The sequence below is a fragment of the Oncorhynchus mykiss genome, chromosome 5, assembly GCF_057628025.1.
Source record: "Oncorhynchus mykiss isolate SJ-2025 chromosome 5, ASM5762802v1, whole genome shotgun sequence".
Lineage (NCBI taxonomy): Eukaryota > Metazoa > Chordata > Actinopteri > Salmoniformes > Salmonidae > Oncorhynchus > Oncorhynchus mykiss.
In genome coordinates, this window is record NC_143026.1 from 81,412,839 (window position 1) to 81,435,361 (window position 22,523).

The window sequence follows — 22,523 nt, forward strand, 5'->3', positions numbered from 1 at the left end:
CATCAAGATCCTTTAATATTTTGTCATACAATACAACGAGATATGAGAGATAGCAAGAGAGGCAGAAAACATACAAATTCATCTGATATGGACACTGCATCAAGAAATAGTAGCCTGGACAAAACAATAGCTTGTCATTGAGGTGAGTTATTTGTTATTTACATAGCCTTGTTCTGTTCAATGATATCTACCTATATAACACTTTAAATGCCCCATGTCATGTTGTTATGTTCAAAAGAAAACAATATCAATATTGCTAAGCACCATTCAAACCAATGAGGTATCGGCACTTTAAAACCAATTATCTGATAATCATATTTCCCAAGCTCTTGAAAAGCAAAATAAGCATTTCGGGGCTCTTATCTCACTCGCTCTGTCTCTTTCTTGCCAAAGCAAGTGAAGTAGATAATAAACAAAAATGAAATAACAATACAAATTAACATTAAACATCACACTCACAAAAGTTCCAAAAGAATAAAGACATTATTTCACATACACAGAGAGAGAGAGAGAGAGAGAGAGGGAGAGAGAGATAGGAGAGAGAAGAGAGAGGAGAGGGAGAGAGAGAGAGAGAGAGGGAGAGAGAGAGAGGGGAGAGAGAGAGAGAGAGAGAGAGAGAGAGAGAGAGATCTCCTTACCCCAGGTGAGGGTGTGGATGTGGTGTCACCAGCCAACCAAAGAAGAGGAGGAGGCACCGCCTCAATTTACCGTACATCAACAGTGCACTGAAAGAAGTATCTCACCTTCGTCCACTATTATAACGTCGAGGACTCGCTTGTGGATATAGCTCGGATTCTAGCACAGGTGTTTGGATTTTGGGACATTCTTCCGGTCATGAATCGGGGTTCTTTGCCCGCCGCTGCTTTTTTGCTACTTACATTCACGGTGAGTTATCTTATTTGACGTTACCGGCGTTGTTTTTGGATTATAATTTTTTTTTTGTGTTGGGGAGGCTAAATTACTTGGAAAATATAGTTTACGCGCAACCAACTACGTCACACTGGAAGAAGTTAAGCTAAACTAAAGCTACCCTTAAGAAACACATAGTCTAAAGTTACTATCTATCTAAATTTGAAATGATCATCATCTGTAATTTATCATATTAAACACAAAAACGATGTTTCAAGTGAGAATTAGGCTATAGGCAGGTCTGATGGCGAAAAATAAATTCACCGATATGTTATTTTATTCTTTGCAAAATAAATAGTGTGTAACGTTAGTTAGTTTCAGTAGCTAAATTACACGGTACATGCCAACGAGTAATTAACTAGACCTACTGAAAACACAACCAATATTTGAATTTAGTACATCTAACACTACTACTGCAAAATGTAATTTAATTACTACCCAACACTGGCAATTTTACACTTCGTTTTACAATTCGTTTTTTGGTCGTTCCGACATGGGCGTTCTGACACTCATAACCGTACGGATATGTTTGGCTGTAGTAGGCTACTGGTAGCCTAGCTAGTTGTTAAATACATTTATATTCCTTGCCTTTTCAGTTTATAAGTCATAAGCAGTCTCATCTCGCTCCCAGAGTGGGCCGTTATTAAAAATACAAAAAGGAGTTGTGTAATAAACACTTTTATAAATTGTATAAAAGGTGACTGTCTACTGGTCAAATATGCGCGAGACAAGTGCGCACAACTCATTGACTATCAAAGGGAATATGACGGTCCACAAGCGCACCCATTCTTTCTGTAGGTCTATACAATTATTATTTTTCTGAGGTTACAAAATAATGATGTGTCACTTTTCTAACGAATATTGACAGTAGGCTTATAATCTTTAGGCCACACATTTCAGGTGGTTAGGCATATAACCCAGTCAATCAAGAGCCCATAACCTTTACTTGGGGGTCTCGTAGGACTGACATGTTATTTAGTTATAACCCTCTGGTCGAGCCAGAACCACCATAAAAAGGAGAAAATGTCCAAAGTTTAGTGTTTTGTTATTTGCATATAGACAGGTGTCATGGTAACATTGCTCTCACTCATGACAGTGAGAAATAATCCCTTTCATTTTGAGAGCACTGCTTGAAACGGGTTTTGAAATATGAATAAGGCCTCCTACAATACATTTTGAAAATGGCATCCACAGAACGGTTTCCACCTAAATTGACTATAGCCCTATCATAAGAATACCTGAAAACAAATAAATGCTTTTTGGTCTGAATTTAAGGTTATGGTTTGGCATAAGGTTAGCAGTGTGGTTAAGGTTAGGGTTAAGGTTAGGTTTAAAATAAAATTGTAAGAAATAAATTGAAGAAATTATGACTTTGTGGCTGTGGTAACTAGTTGCAACCTTGCAGAACCGTCCCACTGGGCACAAATGTCAATTAAACGTCTTTTCCACTGTGGTTCAATGTAATTTCATTGAAATGACGTGGAAACAATGTTTATTCAACCAGTGTGTGCCCAGTGGGTTTTGGGTGTGTATCATGGCTGCGGATCACAGCTGAGAGATATAGCGGAACTAGCCTAACCTTGTACATGATAGAAAATAGTATTTCTACAGCATTCACTCAAATGTTCTTTAAAGGGCATGAATTTGACTTCATGTGGTTGTTACTAGTTACCACAAGCACAAAGTCTAAATGTGCTCGGCCTGTCTATATTGTAAAAAGTCAATAATTTACTCTGTGGTTAATATTAGGTTTATGGTTAAGTTTGAAATCAGATTTGAAGAACATCAATTGTAGAAATACGCAGGGTTTAGCCATAATTAGTACTTTATGGCTGTGGTAACTAGTGACAACAGTTTCATGTTGACAATGACCTGGCTGTCAAAGCTAGTTGGTCATTCCATCCACAGGGCTATTTGTCAAACATGTTAATGCATCCCAAATCGCACCCTATTCCCTATTTAGTGCACTACTTTTGACCAGGCCTATAGGACTCACGTAGGGCTCTGGTCAAAAGTAGTGCACTATATAGGGAATAGGATGCCATTTGGCATGTGTTTTTTGCCAGTCCTGATTCATCTTTTGTTCTCACGTGCCCACCCACTATTACATACAGGTTCATACTCCTCCTTGCGAGCTACAATAACTATTCTTTACTTAGGAGTGGTTGGCTGGGTGAGTCTGCAGTAGGCTTGGCACGGTCTCACTGCTTTCACAGTTATGCCTCAGTACTTAAGTGGGTTTAGGATGTACACTGTATCATAACAGGTTTAAGTTCTGGTTTAGGTTCATTACAAGTCACAGTAAACTCATGGAACCTGAGTGTTTGAATGACAGATCAAAGAGTAACTCACTACAGGAGAGGGACATGCAACAATGGCTCTTCCTATACCAGGACCACAAACTAAAATGGGAGATAAAATTGTTGACTGCCAGGTAAAAAAAAATATGCCAGGCTCCTATCCCAGTCCATGGACTGGAAATTGAGACACACTGATCTGGAGAAACATAATGCAAGTAATACTCTCTCTCTTTATCTTTTTTCTCTCTCTCCACCTCTGAAAAACATGGGGTGTGCACAATCACTCACCATAAAGTATAACTCTGCCAGGTGTTTACCATTTGGAAGATCTGACTGAGTTATGAGAACTTGAGAAGGAGGAGCAATCAGTTAATATGTTCCAGACACATTGATAGTGGATGGGGTGGGTGAGAGGATACGGGTTTCTGCTAATGCTTTGTCACTGTTATCCATGGAAGTAACCATTGATGTATTTTGTTTTGTGAAAGCAGGTTTTAGTGTCTGTGGCTGTGGTGGAGGCACGTCATTCCGCTGGGCTAAGGAGACACAAGAGGGAATGGATCATCCCTCCCCAGAAACTAGATGAAAATGTAGACTACACCAAGAAAGAGTTTATCGCCAAGGTAATGCCACATGACGGAGGTGCAATTGGTCGCTAGAAGAGCCATATATTTAGAGAGTTAAGCCAACTTTTAGAATTAGAATATTGTTCTAATTCTAGATATTCAGTTATTGTTTAGATTTTCCTGATGTAATATTAATGGGGAGCTAACATGGTATAGTACCAGTCAAAAATTTGAACACACCTAGCAGCATGCCACCCTGCATCCCACTGCTGGCTTGCTCTTGAAGATAAGCAGGGTTGGTCCTAGTCAGTCCCTAGATGGGAGACCAGATGCTGCTGGAAGTGGTGTTGGGGGGCCAGTAGGAGGTACTATTTCCTCTGGTATAACAAAAAAAATCCCAGGGCAGTGATTGGGGACATTGCCCTGTGTAGGGATGCTGTCTTGTGGATGGGATGTTAAATGGGTGTCCTGACCTTCTGTGGTCACTAAAGATCCCATGGCACTTATTGTAAGAGTAGGTGGGTTAACCCTGGTGTCTTGGCTAAGTTCCCATTCTGGCCCATAATACCATCATGGCCACCTAATCATCCCCAGCTTACAATTGGCTTATTCATCCACTCTCTCCTGTAACTATTCCCCAGGTCATTGCTGTAAATGAGAATGTGTTCTCAGTCATCTTAACTGGTTACATTTTTAAAAAACTACTTATTCAAGGGATTTTCTTTATTTTTTAACAATTTTCTACATTGTAGAATAATAGTGAAGACATCAACACTATGAAATAACACATGACATCATGTAGTAACCAAAAAAGTGTTAAACACATCTAAAAGTATTTCATATTATAGATTCTTCAAAGTAGCCACCCTTTGCCTTGATGACAGCTTTGCACACTCTTGGCATTTTCTCAACCAGCTTCATGAGTGCATTTCAATTAACAGGTGTGCCTTGTTAAAAGTTAATTTGTGGAATTTCCTTTCTTCTTAATCCGTTTGAGCCAATCAGTTGTGTTGTGACAAGGTAGGGGTGGTATACAGAAGATAGCCCATATTATGGCAAGAACAGCTCAAGTAAGCAAAGAGAAACAACAGTCTATCATTACTTTAGGACATGAAGGTCAGTCAATCCGGAAAATGTCAAGAACTATGAAAGTTTCCTCATGTGCAGTCACAAAAACCATCAAGCACTATGATGAAACTGGCTCCCATGAGGACCGCCACAGGAAAGAAAGACCCAGAGTAACCTCTGGAGAGGATAAGTTCATTAGAGTTACCAGACTCAGAAATTGGAAATTGCAGCCCAAATAAATGCTTCACAAAGTTCAGAGGAGACTGCGTGAATCAGGCCTTCATGGTCGAATTCCTACAAAGAAACAACTACAAAACAACACCAATAAGAAGAGACTTGCTTGGGCCAAGAAACACGAGCAATGGACATTAGACCGGTGGAAATCTGTCCTTTGGTCTGATGAGTCCAAATTTTAGATTTTTGGTTCCTACCGCCGTGTCTTTGTGAGACGCAGATTAGGTGAACGGATGATCTCCGCATGTGTGGTTCCCACCATGAAGCATGGAGGAGGAGGTGTGCTGGTGTGGGTGTCGTCTGCTGGTGACACTGTCAGGGATTTATTTAGAATTCAAGGCACACTGAACCAGCATGGCTACCACAGCATTCTGCAGCGATACGCCATCCTATCTGGTTTGCTCTTAGTGGGGCTATCATTTGTTTTTCAACAGGACAATGACCCAACACACCACCAGGCTGTGTAATGGATATTTGACCAAAAAGGAGAGTGATGGAATGCTGCAACAGAGGACCTTGCCTCCACAATCACCGGACTTCTATCCAACTCAGATGGTTTGGTATGAGTTGGACCACAGAGTGATGGAACAGAAAGAAGTGCTCAGCATATGTGAGAACTCCTTAAAGACTATTGGAAAATCATTCCAGGTGAAGCTGGTTGAGAAAATGCCAAGATTGTGCAAAGCTGTCATTAAGGCAAAGGGTGGCTACTTTGAAGAATCTCAAATATAAAATATATTTTGATTTGTTTAACACTTTTTTGGTTACTACATGATTCCTTGTGTTATTTCATAGTTGTGATGTCTTCACTATTATTTTACAATGTAGAAAATAGTAAAAATAAAAAACCCTTGAATGAGTAGGTGTGTCTAAACTTTTGACTGGTACTGTACATTTACAGTACCAGTCAAAAGTTTAGACACACCTACTCATTCAAGGGTTTTTTATTTTTACTATTTTGCGGAAACCACATTGATCCAACTCTTTAAATACGTGTCTCTCGTCTCTAGCAATGTTAATATTGCTGTCGTGTTTGTTGTATTTTGCGTTTGTGTCGACTCACCCCTCTATCTGTGTGTCTGTGTTTCAGATCCGGTCAGATTCAGACGATGGGACTGGTAATGTGCAGTACTCTCTAACTGGGGTGGGAGCTTCTAAATACCCCTTCAACCTGTTCATAGTGAACCCTGACACTGGCTTTGTACGCATCACTGGTATCCTGGACCGGGAGACTATCGCCATGTACAATGTGAGTATCACACCTACAGCAGAGCCAAATAACTGAAGATATAGCACAGGTGTATTAGTACTGCCGCAATGTATGATGTCCTTTGGTTTATTTATAGATAGATGTGATGATGTTTTTTTTCTCTTCAGTTGTCAGGTACCGCTAAGTTCACTGATGGCAGTGAAGCAGAAAAGAACATTGATTTGAGGATCCAAGTTGTGGATCAGAATGATAACCCTCCTATTTTCGGTGATATTAACCCAGGAGCGGTGTACGAGCTCAGCCCAAAAGGTAAGTGTTTGGCAATAAATCAATAACTTCCCCTAGAAAAGTGGGTTGCTCTGTTTGAGTGTCTGCTAAATTATTCAAATGTAAAATGTTTACAACTTCCCCTAGAAAATGGGAATGTGCCAATGCAATCCCAATGTGTGTTCTAGCTAATGACAGCATAATCTCTCATGGACAGACAACGTAACTAATAATCGAGTAGCTGGTGCAAGATTTTCATTCTGGGTTGCCAAGTTTAATGATAGCATGACAACATCCCATTAATGTTTTTTAAATGTCCTGGGGCGATGTTATTTGATGAACATTAATAGAGATATTAGTGTTGATGACAGTTTTTTTTCTGTGTCTGTAGACACGTCCATCATGACATTGACTGCAACAGACGCTGACGAACCAGGGAATGAGAACTCTAAGATTGCCTACACCATAATTAAACAGGAGCCTCCAGGAGAGAGCATGTTCTACATCACCAATGATGGAGTACTGAAAGTAAAACAGCCCACACTGGACAGAGAGGTACATACAGCATAGTCACCCATCTTTATTTATTTTTTCTTTCTATTTATTTTGTCTTTATTTTTACCCCATTTTCGTGATATCCAATTGGTAGTTACAGTCTTGTCCCTTCACTGCAACTCCCGTACGGACTAGGGAGAGGCGAAGGTGTGCGTCCTCCGAAACAACCCCGCCAAGCCGCACTGCTTCTTGACACACTGCTCGCTTAACCCGTAAGCCAGCCGCACCGATGTGTCAGAGGAAACACCGCACCCTTGGCGACCGTGCGTACATGCGCCCGGCCTGCCACAGGAGTCGCTAGAGCGCGATGGGACAAGGACTTCCCGGCCGCATGCACGCTGTTTTTAATAGACAGATTGTTATTAGACACTCAGTTTATATATATATATATATTTGAATCTCTTTTGTTTCCTAGGTGCAGGACTGGTACATGCTGACAGTGAAAGGTACAGATCTGAACGGTAGACCAGAGGGCAACACCGGCACCGGAACCTTTAGAGTCAACATCAAGGATGTGAACGACAATCCTCCCACTCTGGAGAAAGATGAGGTATCTAGAACATTACTCCATCAGCCTGATCCCAGATCTGTATGTGCTTTAGAAAACACTCCCAACAGCATACTCCAGCCTGATCCTAGATCTGTAAAATATAATTGTTTCATTGTTTCACGTCAGATGATGACTCCATATGCACTGTTCATGGTAATGCATTGCTTTGGAATGGCACCATCTGTCCGAAGACAATGTTAACTAGTTATGCTAGTCAGAGGTGTTGACTAGCACATACACAGTACTGGGACCAGGTTAATATTACTCCCCCTCTGTATAGTATTAGGACACTAGAGGCTGATGTAGTGTCTGATACTCTGTGTGGTTCTGCAGTATGAGGGCAGTATTGAGGAGAACACAGAGAACGTGGAGGTGATGAGGTTCAAAGCGGAGGACATGGACATGGAGAACACTCCTAACTGGGTGAATCAGTTTGAAATCGTCAAGGGAAACGAGGCTGGCTACTTCAGCATTGAGACAGACCCCAAGACCAACGAGGGAGTTCTGATACTCAAGAAGGTACGGCATGAGCTCTATCACACTGCACAGTCATACATTCACAGATATACTGTGTACACACACACACATACAGATGCATTCACACACTTACACACACATTATCTCCTTTCTTTTTCTGCTGAAATGCCTTTTTGTTTCTTCCATCCATTAGTCTGTAGACTATGAAGACGTCAAAAACCTTGAGCTGGGAATAGCCGTAGCTAACCAGGCTCCACCTTATAATGGTGAAGGAGGAGGAGGAGGAGGAGGAAGTGGGACAGGAGCAGGAGGAAGTTGGACGGGAGGAGGAGGAAGTGGGACAGGAGGAGGAGGAGGAGGTGGAGGAGGAGGAGGAGGAGGAGGAGGCGGCAGTGGAGGCGGCAGTGGAGGAGGCAGCAGTGGAGGAGGAGGTGGAGGATCGTGGTTTGGTGGTGGAGGTTCTACAGGGAAACCTATGAAGACCTACCCAGTGAAGATCGCTGTGAAGAACCAGCCAGAGGGGCCACGGTTTGACCCCAAGGTCAAGGCTATCCCCATCTCAGAGGGAGGAGACTTCAACATCAACAAGGTGATCGGCTCCTACCATGCCATCGACGGAGACACACTAATGCCTGCACAGAACGTCAGGTCTGTAGTCTCTCACTCACTCACTCACTCACTCACTCACTCACTCACTCACTCACTCACTCACTCACTCACTCTCTCTCTAGTGGTTGGACTAGTAACCAAAAGTTAACCCACTGTTCCTAGGCCGTCATTGAAAATATGAATTTGTTCTTAACTGACTTGCCTAGTTAAATAAAGGTAAAATAAGCACACACACACAGACACGGCAATACCTAGTCTGATCTGTTGAGCTCAAATACACAAACCCTATCCGATATAAGTTCATATACCAAAACATTTTCCACTATCCCTGTTTTTCCTGATGTAGGTATGCTAAGGGCTCTGACCCTGACAACTGGCTGACCGTTGATGAGTTGACTGGGGATATTAAACTCAATAAGATGCCTGACAGAGAGTCCAAGTTCCTGGTCAACGGGACATACTACGCCAAAGTTCTCTGCATGACACAAGGTAAGCTAGTTCAGCCTCTTGGCAGTTAGCTTCTTAGACTTGACACACAACACCCTACAGTATATTGAATGTCAATGTGCCAAGGGAAGGATCTGAACCTGGGTCTCGCATGGGAGAAACCAAAATCTTAACAGTTAGCGCAATATGAAATTCCATCTTTGCCCGAGCGTGACACTGATTTGAAGCTGCACAGAGGGCTACCTCATCACATCTGCTACCTTTGTATAGGACATATGTTGCATAACATGAATAACTCAAGTTGAACTAGTTAGTCTATAGCCTTCTGTTGCATTTCTGAATGAAATGACATGATCTCTTATTACAATCTATTCTACATAGCACAAGATTATATAACATCAGTCTATATAACCCCTGAGCCTGAATCCTAACTTGTAACACTATGTTCCCATGTTCTGTGGCTCTGCTAAGCACTGAAAATAGAGAAGAGTACACTCCTGTCTCCTTATAGCCTTGTATTCTGCTCATACTCCGTAATCCATACATCAAGGCTGACCGGATGTAGCCTGTTCCCAGATCTGTTTGTGCTCTTGTAAACTCCATTGCTGTCTTTGTCAAGCCAAATATTTCATGTCATGTTTGGCATGACAATGAGTGACAAGGAGGTGACATGATAGCACAAACAGACTGGCACTAGATCTGATGTGCAGTAAAGGGGCCTGATTCACAAAACCTTCTTAACTGCCATTTTTTCCTTAACTATAGACTTGTGAAGAAAGTTCAGCAAAGTTGCTATTCCTCAATAAAGTTATTGGAAATATTCTTAATTTTTTTTCCTATGTTTCTTCCTAAGAAAAACATAATGTTTTAGGATTCCTTCTTGGAAATGTACTTAACTTTAGGACAGCTAAACCCTTGTCTTGAGACGAATGGATACTTCTGTAACCATGAATGTTTTCTTGCGCCACAGACACATTTGGCTATGGGATATTTAAATGCAGCAAGAAAACAAATTAAGCACGCATTATCTAGCTAGCTAGTAATTAGCAATATATTACAATATTCTAGAAGTGTTAAATATTTTAATGTTGAAAGATGAGACAGAGGAATTGAGGCGAGTAACCAGTCTTGTTCAGGACATTGCAATACATCCAATACATCTCAAGCACACCGGTAAAAACACTGAAGTTGCAGTAATTAACATTTACAGATGGCATCACTGTGCCATCTTACACCCCCATAACATCTTCCCGTTTATAAAATAGGACAGGAACTGTCAATTCACTAACAAAACAAACCTAGTAATAATTTCCAACATGAACATTTTAGTTTTTTTTTCAGGTATTAACTTAACACATTTTGATAGTCTCTTCACTTTTCCCACATTTTTTATATCTCTGTCTGTCAACAATCCCTAATGGGAAACCTACAGATTAAGTATTTTTGGTGGCTGGGACAGACGCCCGCCGCGTGAAAAGAAAGGGGGCGTCTGCGAGGACTGCGTGTTCCCGCACAGGCGTGTCACCTGACTGTCTAAGGGGAGTATTGATGGGTGAGGGAGTGGCCAACCTGTGATCCCCTAGCTCTTCACCCAGTGCCTCAGACCCCATGTGACTTGCTGGGGTTGCGTCCTTTGTCATGCGACCCCTATGACCATCAGGGTTCTGAGTAAGTGCTGGCTCAGCAATCCGAAGGTCAACCCTGTTACGATGGTACAGTGATCCATTCTATCTATTCTCTGACGGCTAGAGCAGTTTCTTCCTTGCAGTCGGGCCAGCCCATCAGAATCACAGACCTCAATGCCCGGAGGTGCTCGTCCCTGTCTGTTTGCTGTCTGATTTGTATAAGGCGCTGGTCCGTAACATTAAGGTAGTCAGCCTGGTTGATGTGTTCAACATCCATTTGCACTGTTTGTAAGCTGAACACTGCGTGTTGTTCATGCATGGAGCGTGTGTGTGTGTGTGTGTGCCTGATGCAGTAGCCCTGCCGAGCGTGTCACTCACATACATCTCCGGCCCTGGCTTATACACCACCATAGTTCTGCTCTCTTGGAGTGAGTGCCCTAGAGGCGAATGCCACAGGCTGGCCCTCCTGCATGAGGCAACAGCCAAGTCCATACAGCCAAGTCCATACGGTTGTGTTAGATCAGTGGAGATCCAGGTAAAGAGGCGGACATATATCCGGCCAGTTGCCTGACTAATTCCAATCCCTGAGATGACAGAGGACGTGGAGCGATGAGCCTTTGGAGGAGTGTGGATTTTAACAAATTTCCAGGGTTCCTGTAGAAAAGGCCTATGGAGTTGGTGGAATCGCCCTTTAATTCATGGCCACTTGCACAGCAAAATCAGAAATGGGTTGCCTGCCCTAAAAATCTTCGTCCCTATTCCTTTGTGACAACTACTGATGGTAAAAAAGGGCTTTCTAAATCCAAAAACACTCCTTACCCCAGGACACCCTCAACAGGTGACTATCCAGGGAAATTAAGAAAAATGAGCCGTCTGTTTCTGCATAGATCTGATAGATTTATTAACGGGACAAACAAACAAACAGGCTGACGTTTCAGTGTAGTTCACCTTCATCGGAGCCTTGAGTTTAAAAAGGTGGGAGGCACCTATTTAACCTCACAGGGGAGTGTCACACTTTTCAAACATGTCATTTAGAGCTGTCAATAATATCAACTAGACATGGGCTATTTAACCAAGTATAATAAGCCTTCTAGATTCCTTCCTACATATACAGTGCATTCCACTTGAATAATAACAAAGGAAAGAGAAATAAACAAAAACATATTTACAAAAGAAGAGAAAGAGCTGACCCCTTCGCTCGACTGCGTCTAAGCAGTCCGTCCAAAGTGCCTCTCTCGGTAGCAATTTCCTCACAATATTGCCTCCTCTGGTGGAGAGAGAAACTTTCTCAATTCCCCAGAATTTCAAAGTGGAGGTTTGAGCCATGGTTAACACTCGCTTAGTGCCTCCCACCTTTTCCTACTCAAGGCTCTGATGAAGGCGAATTACGCCGAAACGTCAGCCTGTTTGTTTGTCTCGTTAATAAATCCATCAGATCTATGCAGAAACGGAGTGCTCCTTTTTCTGTATTCTCCCCAATAGTCACCTGTTCAAGTGTCCTGGGGTAAGGAATGTTTTGGGATTTACAAATCGAGCACATGATTCCGTTTGTTCAAGCTGGGCTGAAGTGCTTTTGGGTACACTTCCTTTCTATGTCTTTATAAATACATTTGATTGATTGATTAACTGACTGACTGATTGATTGATTGTCGCACTCTTTTCCTGTTCAGACATGCCCTCTAAGACAGCCACGGGTATGGTAGCCATCCAAGTGGAGGACTTGAACGACCACTGCCCCACGCTTACTAGTAACGTTCAGACCATGTGTATGACAGCCGATGCTATTACCGTAACTGCAGTGGACAAGGATGCGTTCCCCAACGGAGCCCCCTTCACCTTCACCATCATCCCAGAGGGAACAGAGGGAGTGTGGGTGGTCGAGCACCTAAACGGTGAGAGGCCTGGAGAATGGAGTTCCTACTGAGGGAATAAGATGATGATAGCACACAATAAAACCATTAGGATTATTTAGTCTAGAAAACAAGAAGAGCTACACTGAGTGGTAGCATAGCCAAGCATATCATATCACATATACTGTATTATATACTATTCTACTGTATCTTAGTCACTTAATGACGTTTACATATCTTGCATTACTCATCTCATGTTTTTACTGTATTCTATACTATTCTACGGTGTCTAAATGACTTAATGTTTACATATTTGGCATTACGCATCTCATGTATATATTGTTTTCTATGCTATTCTATTGTGTCTTAGACAGTTCCACTCTGACATTGCTCGTCCACATGTATATAGTCTTAATACATTCCTACTTAGATTTGTGTGTATTGGGTGTATGTTGTGTAATTTGTTAGATATTACTTGTTAGATATTACTGCACTGTCGGAGCTAGAAGCACAAGCATTTCGCTACACCCGCAATAACATCTGCTAATCACGTGTATGTGACCAATACAATTTGATTTGATTTGACAGACTTGCCTATTTCCTTAGTCATAGAGATGAGGAAGGAAAGTGATACCGTCCATGTTGTGGTCCCAATCCCCAGACAGATGTAGTATATCTATCTGACAACCTGTCTCATGTCTGACTGTGTTTGTGTCTAACCTCTGACCCTACAGACACCTCGACCATCCTGAGGTCCCAAAAGGATTTGTGGCCGGGCTCCTACGCAGTTGCCATGGAGATCCGCGACCAGCAGGGGCACGCGTGTCCTGACCAGCAGAAGCTAAAGGTAGATGTCTGCACGTGTGTGGACAAAGGGAAGGCGTGCGCGACGCGAGGAGCTAAGGGCTCTACTGGGGCAGTTCTAGGGCCTGCAGCAATTGGACTGCTCTTCCTGGGTCTGCTGGCGCTACTGCGTGAGTATGATATCATCAGGAAGAAAAAAAGGCAGAACGCATTCAGGATTTGCAGTGAAACAAGGGAAATGTATTGCATATTTTCAGGACAAATCTTTTGACCAACTGGGTTCATCAATGTCTACAATAGTGAGAAAATCAAAGTCATCATTGTGACATGGTTAGAGCTAGAGTTAGTCATCGAGGGGATGGGGATTGCCTGAGCAAGGCGCAGATTCACTGATCTTGATCATATAATGAGAAGATAATTCTTACTAAGCAGTAATTCTGCTTAGAGCCCTGCTCAGTCAGGTCGATCCTCTTAAATATTCTGGTACCATAGAGATAGATAGGTGACTCATCTTTATATCTGTGCCATTATAGCGTCTGTGACAGCATGGGCAGCGCCATTGAAGCTGCAGCCCATAGGAATCCCCACCCAGTTGACTACTTTAAATTGGCCAAAGTGGTGGAAGCCCTCAATGGCAATGTCAATGCTAAAATGGGTCAGATACATGATGAATCCTCTATCTATCTCTATGGCTGGTACACTAAACTCTTCCCATAGTCCCTCCTCTCTCACACAGCTCTGAACTGATCTGTCTTTAAACAATCCCAGCTTTAGTTGAGGAGACAAGAGAGCCATATCACCAAGTCATATATTGAGCCATTTAAGACTGAATTTCCTACAGAATGCCTAATCAAACATCATTGCCTGAACTTGATTGATATTTATGTCAGAGCAAGTCTGAGTCGACACCTGAAATATACTGATCAAAAATATAAACGCAACATGTAAAGTGTTGGTCCCATGTTTCATGAGCTGAAATACAAGATCCCAGAAAAGTTCCATATGCACAAAAAAAATTGTTTTCATCCCTTTTGTGAGCATTTCTCCTTTGCCAAGATAATCCATCCACCTGACAGATGTAGCATATCAAGAAGCTGATTAAACAGCATGATCATTACACCTTGTGCTGGGGAAAATAAAAGGCCACTTAAAATGTGCAGTTTAGTCACACAACACAATGCCACAGGGGGGTTGCTGAGGAGTATTTATCTTTAATAAAGCCCTTTTGTGAGGAAAAACTCATTCTGATTGGCTGGGCCCTGGCTCCCGAATGGGTGGGCCTGGCTCCCAAGTGGGTAGACCTATGCCCTCCCTGACCCACCCATGGCTGTGCCCCTTTAACTAAATCATGCGGTATAAACAAAAAAGTAGTTGGTCTCCTGCTGCACTTGTAAATCTTGTACTGTGAGTGGATTTACATTTACTATAATACCTCTAGTCTATGAGACCAGGCTGTGATTACGGCTCATCCTAAATGAATCATGAATAATTATGAGTTAGAAAGTTATAGACTCACAAATATCATACCCCCAAGACATGCTAACCTCGCACCATTACAATTACAGGGGAGGTTAGCATTTTTGGGGGGGTATGATATTTATGCCGCTGTAGCTTTCTCACTCATCATTATTCACAATTAATTCAGGATTATCCGTAATCATGGTAGTATCCACATTAATAGAGAAGTGTTTAGAAACATATTCTAGTTTAATTTACTCCAAAATAACACAATACATTATTTACCATTCATTTCTAATGGGCACAAAATAATCTGAAACGCAACCAAAACAAACAGAAAATGCATCCAACAATGTGTAGAGTCACAAGCTTGTTGTAGTCATTGCGTGCTATGAATATGGAACCACCAAATACATAACTGTTTACTACTTTAATACACATAAGTAAATTTGTCCCAACACTTTTGGTCCCCTAAAATGGGTGGGCTTTGGTCAAAAAGTGCTATAATTTCTAAACAGTTCACCCGTCAAATCTATAGTACTGGAGTACAGAGGCAAAACAACAAAAAATGTATCGCTGTCCCAATACTTTTGGAGCTCACTGTATAGTCAACATCAGCCCTACTCTTGCTTTCTTGCTTATGCCGTATAATGGCAGGTCATAGCTCTGTCATAGCTCTCAGTTTTTAATTGAAGCTGCTACTCTTATGTTTTGTCTAACCCCCCTCATGGTTCTGTCTCCACAGTAATCCCTCTCCTGCTGTTGTTCTGTACGTGTGGGGGTGCCGGAGGTCTTCCTGGGGGCTTCACTGAGATGCCCTTTGACGCCAAGGCACAACTTATTTCCTACCACACTGAGGGACAGGGGGAGAACACGGTAAGAAGGGGAAAGAAGGGTGTGTGTGCATGCGGGGTCACAGATAATATTTTGTGTGGATGATTCCACTATGGTAGTATGTTTCTCGTTGGAGTTAATGGTCCAAGATGTCACAGTAATATTTTTTTAACCCTCTGACCCCTGACCTCTTACAGGAAGTACCTCTGCTGAACGCACCAGTTCAGGTCGACACAGGAAGGGTCAAAATGGTCAACGCGGGAACCATTGCAGCAACGGCCGGAGGGGCGGGGCTAATGATAGGTGGTGGTCAGTTCCAGAACTCCTCCTCCACGATGGGCGGTGGATTCTACCAATCAGACGGCCTTATGGATATTGGATATAAGAATGGAGGAGAGATAATCGGCCATGGGAATGGAGGGGGCTTTTATTCTGAGTATGAGAGCAGAGAAGGAGGAGGAGCCTATGAAGGCATCGCCCTGCCTGATCACTACCTGGAGGAGTACTACTCTCAGGTAAGGAGGCAGAAAATAGATCTGTCAGGTCAGTAGATTGTGAATCAACATGGAGTAGAGAGCACAAATAGAAATACAGCGTCCATATATGAACGGTTGTGTGTATATTTAACTGGTTTAACTGTCCCTGGTTGGTTGTTTAGCAACAAAACCGACATATGCGCAATTATGGGGCAAAACAGACGGGGTTGGGTTAAATTGTTGACAATATGTAAACTATATTTAATCTCCAAATGTTTATTGAAAACATAAATACATTTGCACAATGAGCACTTGATGTCTGTCAAATACATCATTGCCGTTGTTGGTTAGCTAGATAGCGTATTTTTTGCCATATTAGCATTGACATGAAATCAGTCAAAACACCTCAAAACAAGACATTGTATCAGAAACTAGCTGTAACTAGTCACTTACGATTCCCCTCATGGCAGTTTCTTGTCATCGTTGGTAGCTATCTGGCCATCCAGAATCACAACAACTCATGGACTTCTGCCTCATTGAAGTGGGCACATAATTTCTGCATTGCTTGCTGTTTGGGGTTTTAGGCTGGGTTTCTGTACAGTACTTTGAGATATCAGCTGATGTAAGAAGGGCTATATAAATACATTTGATTTGATATAATGAATGGTGGCAGGCGGTAGAATTAATTGATGTGTCTGTATTGTAACATATGTCTGTATGGGTCTGTGTTGTATTTTCAGAAAGCTCACTGTGCGGCTGAAAACCATGTCCAGAAGGACAGTATGTTGGTGTATGACTACGAGGGCCAGGGCTCTCCTGTGGGCTCGGTGGGATGCTGCAGCCTTCTGGAATCTGACAACGACCTCCAGTTCCTCAATGACCTAGGGCCAAAGTTCAAGACCCTGGCCGAGGTGTGCCGCGGAGAGAGGTTCCAAACCGAAGTCTCTGCGCCTCTGCCACCCAGACCCATCATCTCCATGCCAACAGCAGCCAGCAGTGTGACGACCAATGTGGCGTCCAGACTGGTTTCCGCCGCCCCGGTCCCAGCCCCAGCCCCAGCCCCAGCCCCAGCACCGCCCCCTGCCCCGGCCCAGGTGACACACGTTGAGAGGGCTGTGGTGCGGGAATCAGATCGTTTGTCTACTCTGAGGCAGGACATGGTGGGAGGAAGCCAGGGCCAGACCTTCCTACTGCAGCAACAGCCTATGTACTACACCACCATGCAGCCTATGATGCAGCCCGTGGTGCAGCAGATGCACTATGTAGTGGAGCAACAGGTTCCCAACATACAGGGCATGATAATGGTCAACGGGCCTCCGTCAGGCTCGGCCCAGGGCCTGGTGCTGCAAGGGCAACAAGTGGTGACCGGTACCCAGGCTCAGGGCACGCTTGGCAGGGGAGAGGGAGGCCTGATCCATATGGGGAACATGTCTGGTTCTCAGGGTATGATGGTGGTGGATGGGCCGGTGATGCAGGGGGGGCAGATGCTCCAAGGGGGGCAAATGCTGCAGGGGGGGCAGGTTTTTCAGGGAGGGCAAGTTCTTCAGGGGGGGCAGTTGGTACAAGGGGGTCAGGTCCTTCAGGGGGGTCAGGCCTGGCTGCAGCAGAGTAGCTCCCTGCAGCGAGGGGGCTTATCAGGGTCACAGAGCATGCTGGTGATGGAGGGACAGGGGGGTAGCAGCGGAGGTAGTGGGGTGCAGAAAGGCCAAGGAGGGGTGTTAGGGTTCTCCCATGGGTCCATGCAGAGGAACGGCCTCTCTGGCTCACACAGAGTCCTTTACACCACAGAGCAGAGCTCAGCCGCACAGTCCAGCGCAGGCTCACAGAGCGGCATTGTAGGATTGAACGGGTCCTCCAGCAAGGTCAGCGTAGGCCCCGCATCCTCCTCCCGCAAGGCGGTGATAGAGAAAAGAGTTGTGACCAACCAGAGCACCAGTAAATAAGGTCTCGACCAATAATATAATACTATAAACACAAGACACATTAAATGCCACTGAAGTTATTTATGGATGGAAATGTCACCACCTTGAAAGTTTTGATTTCAATTCAGTGGTCAAGGTGGGTGTATTTTTTTGTCCCTGAAAAGCATATAATTCTTAGATGTATAGTGGGTTTTAGAATGATAAAGTGTTAGATTGTTGTTTAAATGTGGCAGTGGGCAAGTGTAAATGTGCAGGTTCAGAATATTTTACAGATTGTAACCTTGTGTCTGCTTGCACAGCAAATTCTATCAGCCAGGCCTATAAAGCATCCCACCTTAGTTTTATCAGGCAGTGTGTACATGTGTGTTTTCATGTGAGTACGATTCAGCTTCCATCTGAAATAATGAACTGTTTTATTCCCTCTTGTGTGTACAAACACAATATGGTACCTTTATTTGACTTTCTAAACTTCTGGGGGGACAATGGTAATTCTTCTTTTTAGCTGTTAAGTAAATTATGTGTGTTTATGTCCTCTACTAAAAACAATCTTGGTCGACCGAAAGATGTCTGTTCTTTCGACCAATCGATTGGTTAAAATGTGTATTTTTCCATGTATAGACACGACCTATGTGTTTTAATCAAATCAACTATATATGCATTGAGCTTGTCTGATGCTATAAGCACACTGTTTGATTAAATAAACACAAATTACTAAAGAGGGAACTAGGGATAAAGATAACCAGAATTTTAAAAAAATGTTGCCTGTCCCTACCATCCTCCTCCCGCTCCAACTGGCCTTCGCAGATTCTGATGTTACTGTCCTGAACTTGCCAGGAATAGGCTACACAAGGAGTCAGCAAACTTTCTCATGTGGAATGCAAATTTATCCTACCATTTCTACTGATCTGTGTGGCAGTTATGATTTTCATATGCACATTTTTGTGTAGCAGTTTTCATTTATATTATCATCTTTGTATCTTAAAATCATTGTCGTGTGGTTAGTCAAAATTATATCCAAATCTAAATGAAAATGATACAAAACCTAAAAAGTTACTTCTATTGCCATTGCTAACTCTGTAAAAAGAGCCTATAAAGCCAACAAATAAAAACATTGCAGCCTGCAGGTAGAAAATATCCTGATAAAAATAAATATCCCATAAATCACATTGGCTACACATGACCTGTCTGCAACGAACTTGAAACATTGTATCAACTATTAACTTGGGTCTGGCCTGAAGAACCTTGCCACATTGTATAAAATATTGGGCCCTCAAGAGTTTTGCGAGCCAATGAGACACACCTGTAGGCTATTTGTGCAAGGGATAAGAAGTAATCAGGTAGGCCTATTTTATGATGTTTCCACTGATCAGAGCATGACATTTTTCACTTTCACACTGAGTGTTTATCAAAAGGTAGAGAGCTGGAAAGATTTTTCAAATACATTGACAATAGTTCATCATTCTCAATGGATGTAAAAACAGACTTTGTTTGCTTGCTGTTTGAGGTGAAGAGAATATTACTTTGAGAAGCTCCAAAGGTCATTAGTGGTGGTGTGTTAAGCCAAACAGAAATGCTATCAGATCCCCAAATGGGCACATTTATATGCCTACATGTGCCTGCAGGCCAGGTAGCCTATAGGCCTACTTCTATGGGTAATCAGGTGCACGTCCTTACTCAACATTGACAGAAGCGCTCCAAACAAAAGACAATGACTAAATTGACAAAACTCATAAATATAATTAAATTAACCAGAACTGGTTTCTCACAAGTGTAGCATAGGTTGTGCGCTCTGCAAACAACGTGACCACTCCGACATTGACAAAGGTAAAATACTGGAATTATATTGAATGCATTAACACACATTACCGTAACCAAAAAAACATTGTAGATTAGAAATTATAGGAATTAACTGGATGTACTACTGGTGATATATGTAATGGGGAATTGATAGACACTAACAATCAGACGCCAACAATTCATACTATGAAGTTATGAAACAATGAATGTGCACAAATTGGCGGGAGAGAGGGTGTTCTGGAAAGAGAAGTGCATTGTGAAGCCACATGCCCCTTCTTCTTGGACTGTGCCATCCCCGCGACCTCTGTAATAGATTAGTTCACTGAGATGGCCGCGAATAAGACAGGCATGTCCTGTGTCATAAAAATATATATTTGCTACTGCTCAACTGAAAAAAACCTTGGTCGACCAACAGCCTATCTACCAAACATTCGACCAGTCAAATAATTGGGGTCAACCCTAATTTCTGTTGATTAGCATCAAGGATCAACCTGATTTTGATTAGGGGCACTGTATTGAGTATTGAGCACTTCTTTACAGGCGAAACAAATCTAAAGCTTTTTTGTTTTTCTATTGGCTGTTAGTGTGAGTTTGTCATCCACAGACGTGTGATTGCTGTTATTCTATGTGAACATCTCCACCCACGTCTCCCTGAGACAGGCTCTCAGCCCCCCACCACACGCGCATGAAGGCACACATACACACACAGACCTCCTCTTCAGTCTGTGGGACTTGTCCATGCACACCAAGAGCACGTTAGACTGTACATTTCCATACAAACCCTGACATCTTGTCCAGTCAGTTTAAGATTCTGCACCTTATTGGCAACTTATACCTGGAACCTGCTAGTCCCGCTGAGCAGGGCTCTGAGCAAGCCTCACATAGGACAGAAGTGGATGAGCTATAGCCAATAGGCAAAGAGATACAACAGAAGTGGCTGAGCTATAACCTATATATTCTACACCCATCTCTGGTATACACATCCATGTTTGTTATTTCAGTGATTAGACAGGTTTGTTTAGATATTATTTTTTTTTTGTCTCTGCTTGTATTGTAACTATTTGATGGTTTTGTTTGATCTGAATTTAACGTATACGTAATTAATTGGACTTTCTAAAAGCAGCAAGCATGTTCTCAGAGCTTGAAGCATGAAGAATGTGCTTCCATTTTTCAGTCTTAAGCTCAAAACATGAAGTTGGAGTTTGTCAATGTAATAATACTGAGATTGTCACACAGTTTTTCTCACTTAACTGTTGGGTGCTCATTCTGAAACAAAGTATAATAGCTATGCCCCAAAGCTTTTAATTTTATCCAGGTTTGATTGAATCTATACTTGTAGTTGCATCAGTTATAGTACCTAAGGATGGGTCTTAGTATTTTTATGTTGTTTGTGTTTTTGTGTACAAATATTCTCATTTTTATGTAACTTTTTTTTATACCTTGTTGTGTTTGTGTATGCACTCAGACTGTTACCTAAACATGGATTCGTCCAATCAGGGTCTATTTTGTTTTTAACAAGAATGGGAAGAGGGGGAAATTATTACCACTTGTCTAAGACTATCTACTAATTCTCAAAGTACCAGGGGAACATTGTATAGTTTATTTTATGTTACTCTTCTATTAAATGCACTGGTATGTATTTTGTCAAACGCTGGGTATATCTGAAAACAGTTTTTCTTAGCCGTGTTTGTTCCAGAGAAAGTTTGGCAAAAAGGAGACGACTGAGATAAATAACTATTGCTGTATTGCACAAGAAGACACAAACTACTGACCTCCTGCACAGTCACTGTCTTTGTGGTCTGTCTGATCTGATTTCATCAACCAAATGTCATCGAGCCAATGTTTCACCTCAACTGTATTTAGAGATCAAAGTCCTTTTGGTTATTTAGACTGAAGTTAGGAGTGTCCGATACATTAATTATATACAACATTTCTGAAGCAAGTCTATTATATAAATAACAATTATAGTACGCTATCCCTTAAGGTTTTGACATGAGTCACAGTCCAATCAGGCTTTTATCTACTGAAACGTCTCTGGAACACTCACTCTTAAGTAATGTTTCTATTTTGGTTTGTAAAAGAGACATTATTTTAAATGTTACAGCTTCAATAAAGCTCCTCTTTTATTATTCCTGATGCCGTCGACTAGCCTTTTTGACCAAAGTCAACTATGATCTCTCTCTTGTGAACTTTTTAATTTAACACTCAATGCTCAGCTCTGAGGAATGAGGTCTATCAGGACAGGGCATGCTCAGGCAGTATACTGCCACAAACACAAACCAAGTGCGAGTCTCTCCAAGTCTGCAGTCTAGAGAAACAGGTTGGGTTTCTTTGATCTCTGTTTGTCCCCATTGTCTCTGTGACATTTCTGTAGAAGTTCAAGTTACATAATTAATATGCTGTGGGTAGCTTCGCATCTATCAACAGTTTTCTTGGCACTTGTTCAACAATTATGGGTTCCATGTAACTTTCTTCTCTTACACACTTTTTAATCTGGTCGTTTAATTCTACAGAACCCTCAGGTTTCTTTGATCTCCGTTTATCCAATTTTCTCTGTGGCATTTC

At 42.3% G+C, this 22,523-nt stretch overlaps 1 protein-coding gene across 2 annotated transcripts; it reads left to right on the forward strand.

The window, feature by feature from the left end:
* Window positions 1–647: 647 nt before the first annotated feature.
* LOC110524639 (desmoglein-2.1) lies at window positions 648–22,087 on the forward strand. Of its 2 annotated transcripts, none has more exons than XM_036978491.2 (14): window positions 648–885; window positions 3,701–3,832; window positions 6,168–6,326; window positions 6,455–6,596; window positions 6,946–7,109; window positions 7,525–7,659; window positions 7,993–8,178; window positions 8,330–8,784; window positions 9,092–9,234; window positions 12,488–12,709; window positions 13,402–13,641; window positions 15,675–15,805; window positions 15,961–16,278; window positions 16,980–22,087. In XM_036978491.2, exons 1-14 carry the CDS (start codon window positions 835–837, stop codon window positions 18,180–18,182), a joined length of 3,681 nt encoding a protein of 1,226 aa, XP_036834386.2. In that variant the 5' UTR covers window positions 648–834; the 3' UTR covers window positions 18,183–22,087. The 2 variants fall into 2 exon arrangements, with proteins under 2 accessions (XP_036834386.2, XP_021460158.3); XM_021604483.3 differs by having other exon boundaries at window positions 715–885; window positions 3,698–3,832.
* The last annotated feature ends 436 nt before the right edge of the window (window positions 22,088–22,523 follow it).